The sequence below is a fragment of the Podarcis erhardii genome (assembly GCF_964252035.2).
Source record: "Podarcis erhardii genome assembly, chromosome: 2".
In the NCBI taxonomy this organism is placed as follows: domain Eukaryota; kingdom Metazoa; phylum Chordata; class Lepidosauria; order Squamata; family Lacertidae; genus Podarcis; species Podarcis erhardii.
This window is the reverse complement of record NC_138498.1, coordinates 111,776,242-111,787,702: the sequence shown is the minus strand read 5'-3', so window position 1 is coordinate 111,787,702 and position 11,461 is coordinate 111,776,242. Positions and strand designations below refer to the sequence as shown.

The window sequence follows — 11,461 nt, the reverse complement described above, 5'->3', positions numbered from 1 at the left end:
CCTGACCGTTAGGTCCAGTCGTGGCCGACTCTGGGGTTGTGGCGCTCATCTCGCTTTATTGCCCGAGGGAGCCAGCCTACAGCTTCTGGGTTATACCTCTTTGTGAATTCCAGAGGTAGCACACCTAACATGGAATTCTAAGTCAATTGATTTTGCTTACTAAAAGGTTAGTTTTAAGTCACAATTGAGGATCAGCTGTAGAATTTGACAGTGAACAGGGAGGGTGCCACTGCTGAGAAAGTCCTCTGGCTGGTTCCCTGTAGCTTTGCTTCTCGCAGGGAGGGAACCGCCAGAAGGCCCTCAGAGCTGAATCTCAGTGTCCAGGCTGAGTGATGGGGGTGGAGACATCTCAAGGAATGGGTGCAGCTGTGCCAGGCTTCAGTCTCTTAGCAGTTAGAAACTTTAATGATCACAGCGAGAGAACAAAGAATCCATCCCTAGGAATGAAGGTGCTGCCAATTAAGCGTCCCTCCCACTTCCTCCCTAGTCACCCACGTCACTACCATGTCTTGCAACCTGTTATCATAACCACTGTGCTTTTTGTGCTGCCACCTGTGCAGCCCTCCTCAGCACAGTCCCTGGCAAGCTGGCACACTAGATTTAACTGTGCAAATGCACTTCTGGCCACACCAGAGACCTGGGCATCTAAGCACAAGGCTGAGTCCAGGAAGTTGCATATCTATATGCAGATGACACCCAGATCTGTCTCTCTGTTCCATCTGAATGAGGAGAAGCAGCTGAGATGTTAGACTAGTGCTTGTAGGAGGTCATGGGCTGGATGTGGGCCAATAAACTGAAGCTGGATCCTGAAAAGATGTGTGTCCCAGGTCCAGGAGGTGCATCCACTGTCCTTTCTGATTTGTGAACTGGTTTGCTGCAGATCCAGGGTTCTTCATATAGGCCGCTGGAGCTGGCAACACCTTGATGGTTCATGTAAGCAGATTTTCCTCCTCCCCGGATTTCAAACCTAAAATATCAAACAGAACATATGTTGAAATAATCATAACAATATGTTATTATTATTTATTATTAATATGCCAACCATCTGACTGGGTAGTTCCAGCCCCTCTGGCCGGCCCCCAACAAAATATTAAAAACATGATAAAACATCAAACATTAAAAACTCCCAACACAGGGCTGCCTTCAGAAGTCTTCTAAAAGTTGTACAGTTCTTCATCTCCTTGACATCTGATGGGAGGGTGATCCACAGGGCAGGGTCCACTACCAAGAAGGCCCTCTGCCTGGTTCCCTGTAACTTCACTTCTCGCAGAAGGCCCTTGGAGCTGGACCTCAGTGTCTGGGCTGAACAATGGGGGTGGAGATGTCCTTCAGGTATACAGGGCCAAGGCCATTTAGAGCTTTAAAGGTTAGCATCCTAGGAGCAAACTCCTAGGTGCCGAGATCCCTTTGGCCCCCCGATAAAATATTTGAGGGGGCTGCCCCCTAAAGTTAATGGGTATTGCCACTCAAATTGTGTGCATGTGTTGCATCTTGTAATCAGTTATATGAGGCAGGTCCAAGTGGGAGATAACCAGTGCATGCAGCACTCTGGTGAGACAGTGCGCAGGCAGGCAGGGTCTAGCTGGTGTACGAGATGGAGCCAGCAGAATTGACCTGCGCCTCCATGGACAGCTGTGAATCCAAGATAACCCCAAGGCTGTACAGCTGGTCCTTTAGGGGCCATGTAATTCCATTCAGGACCAGGGAATCCCCCAAACCATTCAGGACCAGGGAATCCTCCAGGGAGTCTTCTCTTCTCATGAGGTGGCCAAAGTATTGGAGCCTCAGCTTCAGGATCTGTCTTTCCGGTGAGCACTCAGGGCTGATTTCCTTAAGAATTGATATGTTTGATCTTGCAGTCCATGGGACTCTCAAGAGTCTCCTCCAGCACCATAATTCAAAAGCATCAATTCTTCAGCGATCAGCCTTCTTGATGGTCCAGCTCTCACTTCCATCCATCACTACTGGGAAAACCATAGCTTTAACTATACGGACCTTTGTTGGCAAGGTGGTGTCTCTGCTTTTTAGGATGCTGTCTAGGTTTGCCATCGCCTTTCTCCCAAGGAGCAGGCGTCTTTTAATTTTGTGACTGCTGTCACCATCTGCAGGGATCATGGAACCCAAGAAAGTAAAATCTCTCACTGGCTCTTTATATACTATACCCAATTGCTGACAGAGCTTAATTAACACAACTTAACAGCATCTGCTGTACTGCTTCACAGCTGTAAAACTAGGTCATTTTATTTGCTCTGGCCCTTAAAAGACATACACATCTTGTGGAACAATAATGAACCTTCAAATTTAAAGAGACCATTCAACATGCTGCTCACCACAAGGCGGAGCTCTGTGTATAATAAGCGAGAAGGCTTCTGGTCAGTTCCTCAACATTCAGGCAGGCTACTAGTAACAACTGTGAAACTACAAATGTGCCTTTGACAGTGGCGTGCAGTGAATTTTCTCGTAGGGGAACACTTAGGGCAAGTGGCGCCAGCTTGTGACTGGGGCAGGGGTGAGGAACATCTCGCAAGTGATGTTGCGATACTGAGATGTCCAGCATCACGCCTCCCTCTCTAAGCCAGGCAAAAGCTTCCCGGGCTTTGGGAAGGAGGTGCCAGGCGTTAATACTTCAATACTCTAATTTACTGGGGACATTTAGGGGACTAGCCTCGTCCCCCTAGTTCACTGACCGCAGGTCACTGGCTAGGACCAGGAGATTTGTAGCCCTTGTGGAATACATGCAGTGTCTTTTTCCAGGGGTACTCAGTGGTACTCAGTATCTGCATTTTTTCTTTTGCAAATGTTAAAAGTGTGGCACTCACTAAAAAAAATTGTGCTGGATATTGGCACCTTATTTTCTATATATATTAAAAAGCACAGCATATGTTGCTCTTCAAAAAACATCTGTCTGGGCAAGCATTCCTTGAGTCGAACTATTTTAACTGTTACACTGTTTTAAAGGGCTTATTACACATTTTCATTGTGGATGCTCACCAGTTATTGAAAATCGTGCCATTGATCCATTTCCAAGGCTCCTGGTCATTCATCCTTTGGAGACCAATCCAGTGGTCAGCAGGACCTTTGTGTCGTCTCAAGAAGGTCTTAATAAAGAAAAGAAGTGTGAATACATTTTCAACCCTCATCCAAGTAGAGAATCAACTCTATTTGGGGCTTCAGACTGTGCTCTGCATCTTTCCACTCACCATCTCCTCTTGGGAGTCAATCACGACCAAAGAGGCATTGAAAGAGGCACAGTAATTCTGGCTAGAAGTCCAGTTTCCTTCACTCTCTGAAAAATAGTAGCATTTCCTTTGGTAGCCAATCCAGCCGTCCGGACAGTACTCAGTTGGAGTGGAAGGAGAAGGTAGGGCGGTAGGCAATACTTCACAACTTCTCCCTATTGATAAGAAGAGTATCAGAAAGTGAGACAGATTACTATCTATATCTTATAAATAGTCCTACCCAAAATAAAGGTCAGGCAATGTACTCCACTCATCAACATTATATCTGTGTGCTGCCTTTCCGTAAAAGGAATCCTGCTCAAAGCAGCTTGCAACAAAGAAAATGGGAACACATCTCAAGCATCATAAGGACAATTGCATAAAAATACAGTATAACAACGTAATTGCAAATACAGCACACACAAAAACTGTGTGCAGGAGGTCTCCGGTCAACCCCCATAATCTCCAGGAGGCCTGGATAAGGGTGGGGAAATGAGGGCAGGAGGGAGGGCAGACTGCCCAGTGCCCATCTCTGCCCACAAACTCAGAAGGTTGCAGGACATAGAGCAGCTTCTCTTGTGGCTCAACCATAGATGAAGGTGAAGGTGAAGGTACCCCTGCCCGTACGGGCCAGTCGTGTCTGACTCTAGGGTTGTGCGCTCATCTCACTCTAGAAGCCGGGAGCCAGCGCTGTCCGCAGACACTTCCGGGTCACGTGGCCAGCGTGACGAAGCTGCTCCGGCGAACCGGCACCAGCGCAGCTCACGGAAACGCCGTTTACCTTCCCGCTATAAAGCGGTACCTATTTATCTACTTGCACTTAAGGGTGCTTTCAAACTGCTAGGTGGGCCATAGATAGTCAACTTCAATTGACTAGCCATGAAATACACAGCCAGGGTCTAGTTGACTCTCCCTGAGAAAGGCCTTTGATTAGAATTGTATCGTACAATTTAAATCACTTGAAATTGTGTGTGTATTATGTGTGCATATTGGTCTATTATTACAGTACACAAAGTCTACCTTGCCTGAATGTGGGCCCCCATCCGCAACTGCTTCCAGGCTACCTCAAATGAATGCCAATAAAGCTATTCTAGCTGCTGAGGAGAGGAGATCTGTGAGAGCAGGTGACCTGTACATAAAATGGCAGAAGTTACAGCAAAATGGCTCTTCACTTACTTGATAAAGCAATGCTGCTGATGATGATGATGGAAATGATCAGAATGACATTAAGCACCAAGCTCAAAATTTTTATATTATAAACGAGTCTCCATTTTCCATTATTGCACAAACCTGCAGAGGGAAATAAAGTGTTAATGTTTCCTTGGTTTCAGCAAGATGCCAGACAAGTCCTTCTAGAAACTGCAGTATCTGGGGGGCTCCAAGTCTACCAAGGCTTGGGTAGTCCACCCACATTGAAGGTGTGAGTTCAAGCTTGCATTACACCAAGATGTCATACCACTCAACAGTCCTGATTTATGTGGGACATCCTGGAATTACAGAAGCCAATCCTGGCTTCTGATTGCATCCCAGAATGTCCAATTTTTTGGTCCGGTGCTCTGGTGCAGGTCAGCTGGGGACCAAAAAAGAAATGTCCCAATTTTGGTCAGCGGGATGTTGGAAGGGTATGAGATGAACTGTGTTCACCTGTGGCATCATGAAGCTCATAGGTTTAGTACCTCCCACCACAAAATCAGCCAACTGGTACGCCTCTGCAAATGGCTGGTGAGTCACCAGTTATTTATTTTATTAAAAAGTATTTACATGCCACCATCTCCTAAACTATCAAGGTGCTGCACAATAATATTTTTACAATAAAACAAAAATCACCAGAAGAAATAGTAAAATAAATATATAAATCATGAAAATAACTGGGAGATCAACAACATTTTAAACAGCTGTATAGGCTTGCTGACATAAGAAAAGGTCTTCAAGAGATGCTTAGAAGTCAAAAGTGAAGATGCCGGATGTACCTCTGCTGGAAGAGCCTTTCACAGCTTGAACTGGTGGCATTAAATGCTCAACTTCTACCTGAGGTTATTTGGGCTTCTGAGATGTGCTCCTGTGGATGATCCTAATAATGAAGCTGTGATATAAGGGCTCAGGTGGCCCTTAAGGTATCCTGGACCAAAGTTCTTCTGGTCTTTGTATATGTAGACCAGGCATAGGCAAACTCAGCCCTCCAGCTGTTTTGGGACTACAACTTCCATCATCCCTAGCTAACAGGACCAGTGGTCAGGGATGATGGGGATTGTGGTCCCAATCCAGCTGGAGGGCCAAGTTTGTGCATCCGCTGCAAACATTTTAGCAGAGCTGCCACATACTGTCAACCATCTGCCTCCATCAGAGGTCTAGGCATTCTACAAAATCTGGAGCTTCACAGCTGGGCTGGAGGGCAGCCCCACATAGAGCACTGTAGTAATCCAGTTTCTTTTTAAGAGCAAAAGTTGAAGGGACTGAAAGAACTGAATGGAATGTGATACATGCCAAATGCCACATGGACAATGCCAGAAGACAGAGGGCAGCACATTAACGGTTAGCCAATGTATGTACGCATGTGCAAGCAGGGAAATTTGAAATTTCACTGTTTGTATAAGCTGAGCACTTGCTGTTTTAGAGGGATTGTAATCCCATCCAGAACAGGTAAGCAGCCTATCTCCTGGCAATGCAACTGTTGTAACATCTGTCCTGTTAAGCTGGACTTCCAGAAGTTATGCTTGTCAGTGTAAATTGCCTAATAGTGGCAGCCTTGTTAAATCCCCTGGCTGCCAAGATTGTTACCAGAAAACAGTGCCAGTCAAGGGAGCTGCAGTGCCATATACTGCTATATTATAACTATGTACACAGAGCTTTGGAGCAGCCCCCCAGATGTTGCTGGACTCCCATCAGCCCCAGTCATCATTGCCAGTGGTCACAGGTAATGGGAATTGTAGTCCAACAACATCTCGAAGGTCACAGTTACCCATCCCTTTTAGAGCATCTGAATTGCCCTCAAAACAGAAGTTGAAAGTTTTTGTTGCTGGCAGAATGGAAGTGACAGGAGATCTCTGTCCTATGTAGAAACAGAACGGGATTTTTTTTCATGCATCGCAGCAACCTCAAGAGAATAACCTGAAACCATCTTAATCTTGATTGTAAAACAAACCATTAAGGAGATACAGTTTAAGTTCTTGCACATTTCTGTTGGTTCCAACACATCACAGGTAGATCCATTAATGTGCAAAACAAAATGCATTAAAATGAATTGTTCAACCAAAGAACATTTTCCTGTGGTAGAAGAAGCTTTATTCATTCAATGCAGGATAGTGAATTTTCAAGCTTGCCTCACCCAAATAAGTCAAAATAGCAGTTCGTAGTTCACACACCAGGATTAGCAGATGTACTAAGGTTGCTATATTAATTATATGCTGAAGATGGCATAACTGACAGTTAAAGAAAACCAGGTCCAAATGTAAGGACTAGCCAGCAAAGTGGTTCGTTAGCAATATGCAGCTCTGAGTGTCTGCTTTCGGCAGATAATTTTTTTTCAGTTAATGGCATGTAAACATGCCAACACTTGGTTGGTCAGATTGGGTTCCTGGAAGAAAGAGGAACCAATATGTTTTGAACGATAAGTTCTGAAATAGTGTTGCATAAGGCAAAGTTGTGAAGTCAGTCTTACAGGGGTTCTATGCCAGGGGATTTGCACAGTATCGTTTGCTTCTCGATTTGCTGAGAATTTTATTTATTTATTTATTAAAAAATTATAAATCACCCACTCAAATATAAATGTCAGTATGGTCTACTGTAATGTATACCATTCAACCCAATCAGATGGGCATCATATAACAACAACAACGCATTAAAGTGCCACTGTGCTAGTAAATGCTGTGGACCATGCGCCTGCACTTGCAGATTCCTGGTCTCTTCGCTTATCAGTTACTCTCCAGCTCTGTGTGCAGCAGGAATGGGGACCTTGTGATCCTCCAGATGTTTTTGCTCTACATTGGCCATGCTGGCAGGGAGTGATGGGAGGAAGTTGGAATCCAGCAACATCTGGTGAGCAACAATCTCTCCATTCTTGCTGTACACGGAAGGGGAAGGGGAAGAACAGCCAGGAATCTCTCTCCTCAAGGGCAGCCTCACCCCCTTCTCCTTATGCATGCCTGCGTGAGGAAGGTTAGTTCCACCTGAGAGAGGAACTAAGAAGAGACTGAGAAGCCTTCCTCGATTTTCACACAAGTGTCTATGTACCCATCCTTTTCCAATGGCTTTTAATTGCCTGAATAAATTAGCGTCTCCATGAATTTGATTAGTTGGCCTGCATTCTGCAGCTCTCATCCCAGCAGCAAATCCATAACTTTTTTGACAAACTCATGCCTTTCTCATCAGAACTCACTTACCATCTACACAATGGCCCTGTTTCAGAGAGAAGACTTCTCTTGCTTGTTTGGTGCTTCCATTACTTATGATTCCACTACATTCCCCATTCTCTGCTGCATCTGGATTCATGGGGAGCCTTCGCTCTGTCTTTTCAGTTTCATAGAAACCCATCTTTTCTTTCTTCCAGGAGGATTCACAGACCTCACAATAAATGCTACTCAGCCCTAGTTACACAGAGTTTTGCAATTTCTTGAGATATGTTCAAAGCAGACCACTGGATTGCAGATTCAAGCACAGTATGGCTAGGTGATGTGGTGAGAAAACACCCTTTTTAAATACCACTTAATTGTGTGCTTCAATCGGATACTTTGTCCAGCCAAGCTGTACTTAATAAGTTTTCCACTTTCCTGTTTTATCTTCGTGACTCCTTTTATTTCTAATGAAACGAAAGCCTCTTCAGAGTCCGAAGCATCAGTTCTGTGCTTTTGCCAGAAAAAAATTCATCACGACATCAGTTTTCGCTATAGCATCAACGTCCCAAGATTCCTCTGTGGAGACAAAATTACAGAACAGAGAAATAAATCATTTCTCCTTGAAGTCTTTAAAAGGTGCAGTTTTGCTTCCATACTGGTATAGTCCCCCCCAAAAGCCGTAAAGGTGGTCTTACATATATTAATTTACAGAGCTGGAAAATTCATATATGAAATATTGCTTCTTTTTAGTCTAAATGATTACAGTAATATTTCTACATCCACTTGATGAAATGAAAGCATTGAGACAAGTGAGAGGGAGGAGCCCTTGAGATAGTTGAAGATGGCTAGTGTATTATATTTCCCCCCAGTCTCCTCCTACCCAGCTCCTCCTCCTCATGAAGTCTTATGAGGAAATGTCACTCTCCTCCAGTTTGTCAACATCCTCCTTAAATTGCAGTGTCCAGAAATGGACACAGTTGGTTACTCGGAGTCATCATTGTAGTCACAACAGGAAAACCTGTTTTCCCCTTTTCCACTTCCTTTGCAATCTCGCCATTTCAGCTCTTCAGGATTGAGGGTCAGGAAATTCTATCCTTTCCAGAGAAGAGCTGTCAATCCTCTGCCTATCTGGCTGCCTAGCCTCTACACCCCCTTCTTGGAAACTTGCTCAAACTGTCTCAGTAAACCATGATCTTGGTAGGAAAGGGGGGGGGGGCCTGGATCTGCTTCCTCCTGCAGCTGGTCAGATTCAGAGTCAGAGCCTGTCTTCCATCTCCTTCCTCGCTTTCGGTCATGCTCCTGAGCCATACTTAAGGGGCCATTACCAAATTTACCCCTTGCTGGATCTAGGAATTAGCAGGGTCTCAGGCATGCAGCCTAGCCCTCCCCCCATCTCCTCCGCTAAACTTACAACAATATCTAATTGGGAAACGACTATGCAAATATAGGACCACCCACTGGCCTGGCATTGAGAAATAGAGAGAGCACCCCACTGGCCTGGCATTGAGAAATAGAGAGTAACAGACAGCTATCTGCCAATCACCCATTCCCACCACCCTTCTGAGTAATACCCCTCCCCACCTTCTCACTATATAGAAGGGTCTGGAAACTTCTGTTTCAGTGTATCTGAAGAAGTGTGCATGCACACGAAAGCTCATACCAAGAACTGACCTAGTTGGTCTTTAAGGTGCTACTGGAAGGAATTTGTTTTGTTTTGACTATGGCAGACCAACACGGCTACCTATCTGTAGATGGCTACTGTTAACTCCCCTCAGTCTCCTCTTTCCCAGGCTAAAAATAGCCAGCTCCTGCGCCTCATTAAGCTTGGTTTCCAAGCCTTATAAAGAAATGTCACTCTCCTCTGGACACCTTCCAGCTTGTCCAGAAATGGACACAGTGCTCCAGGTGAGTGTTATGTATTGAAGTTCTTGCCCTGGCCACCAGGGGGCATTGGGTATGTAGTTTTTACTCAGGTACATGTCAGTTAATTTAGGCAGGAAACCCTGGGGTGTTGTTGTTACAATGTTGACAGCTGGCTGCCTAAAAGCAGGCCGGCTGAGCTGTTCAGTTCAGTTCAGTTCCAGCTTACTTATAAAGAACCACTTGGAGAAATCTCTGTGTTGTCTGCTATGTCCACCCACAACTTAATAGTGAGGTCTGACCCACTTTAATAAAGGTGTCCGGCACAAAAAAGAAAAAATAAATACATAAAAAAATACACAAAAATACAATAAACCTTCCATGACTTAACTTCATTTGCTTGTTTCTTTGACCTCCTCACACCTCCCTTTTTTGTATTTTGCTTCAATTAGCTATTTTCGGCAAATCCTTTCCATCTTTCCCCAATTTTTATCCATTAATTTATCTTAACATAATATAATTTTACCTTTCCTCAAACAAAGCCATCCTTATATTATTGTAGAAATGTTTTTTCTTCAGCCGTCAACTCTTCCTCCTCCAATCCTCCTTCCCCCAATCTCCCTCTCCCCATCTCACCCTCTTTCTTTCCTCCCCCTCCCCATCTCCCCCCCCCCATACATTGTAGATTTTTTCTATTTTGGCAGAACCACAAATTTTGGTCTGAGGATTTGTGTTTTCCCCTCTGGGTTTCCTTAAAAAATAAAAATAAAAAGCCACCTTTTGGACTAAGTCTTCTCTGTCCTGTCCTGTTGCTGTATTTATTTTTCCCGATTTTAGCTATAAATTGGTACTTTTCTAGAGTCAAAATGAGAGTACCCCAAAAGAGTACCCTCTTTTAGAAAAAGAGCACTGCTTATGAGAGAAGTGGACACGGAGCAATGGATCCAAACTGCAAGAAAGAAGATTCCACCTAAACATTAGGAGGAACTTCCTGGCAGTAAGAGCTGTTCGACAGGGGAATTTGCTGCCAAGGAGTGTGGTGGAGTCTCCTTCTTTGGAGGTCTTTAAGCAGAGGCTTGACGACCATATGTCAGGAGTACTCTGATGGTGTTTCCTGCTTGGCAGGGGGTTGGACTCGATGGCCCTTGTGGTCTCTTCCAACTCTATGATTCTATGATTCTATGATTTATATTATTTTAGAAATGTTTTTTCTTCAGCCCCAAACCCTCTCCCCCTTCCTCCTCTCCTTCTCCTTTCCCCAGTCTCCCTCCCCATCTCCCTTTCCTCCCCCTCCCAATATTTCTCCCTCCCCCAATATATTATAGAATTCTTTTTACCTTCTGGCAGAATCAGTCCAGCGCCAGGTTCTGCAGTGCAGGAACAAGTATCTGCTGCCTACCAAGCCCACAAGAAGCAAAATAGAAACTGTTTTCAAAGCGATTGGTCCCTGCTACTCACCGCCTCTTCCTCCCCCTCCCCGGCTTCCTCGTTTTCGCCAGCGAAGTACTAGTCAGCCGTTTCTGGCTCCAGCTCCTCCCGCCCAGCCTTTAATCTCACCCCCCAGCTTGAATCTAGAGATTGTTTCAATTGCCCAAGGTCTTCCCCCTGCTTCAGATAACAGTGCAACCCTGTTAGAGGCTGAAGGCATTCTTGGGCACAAAGTGTAAAAGAATTTTTAACATGATTTAAAATCAAACGCACAAACAAAGGGCAGGACCTCCCAGGGGGGAATGTGGTCACCCTCAATGTGCAGAAGGAGAAACAGCTGCTGAAGTCCTAGTGCCATTTGGCAACTTGGCGATTGCTGAATTTGAGACTAACAAATGACAAGCTTGGTTGAAGCAAGGTACGTATTATAGTAAAAGAAAATTAAAAGTGTTATAATGGCAGGAAAATGCCTGTGGAAAATTAAAAAGAGCATTGGTTTCTATAAGTCTATAGAATTATAAAGCAACTGGCAGACTTAGCTACACAATAATGTTTTTAGCTGGCGCCAGACTTGTTTATTCAGACTGCTTTCCAGCAGCTGCAACTAAAACCGATTCCTGTAAT

At 44.7% G+C, this 11,461-nt stretch overlaps 1 protein-coding gene across 1 annotated transcript; it reads right to left on the bottom strand.

Annotated features, from left to right (window-relative positions):
- Nucleotides 1-750: 750 nt before the first annotated feature.
- Nucleotides 751-10,928, bottom strand: LOC309335190 (C-type lectin domain family 2 member D-like; the record flags this gene model as incomplete). The annotated part of the gene is made up of 6 exons (XM_081850064.1): nt 10,747-10,928; nt 7,598-8,125; nt 4,395-4,508; nt 3,201-3,394; nt 2,992-3,098; nt 751-967 (listed from the first exon to the last, which is right to left on the bottom strand). The coding sequence occupies exons 2-6, from the start codon at nt 7,746-7,748 to the stop codon at nt 751-753; spliced, it is 783 nt and encodes a 260-aa protein (XP_081706190.1). The 5' UTR covers nt 7,749-8,125; nt 10,747-10,928.
- Between the last annotated feature and the right edge of the window lie 533 nt (nt 10,929-11,461).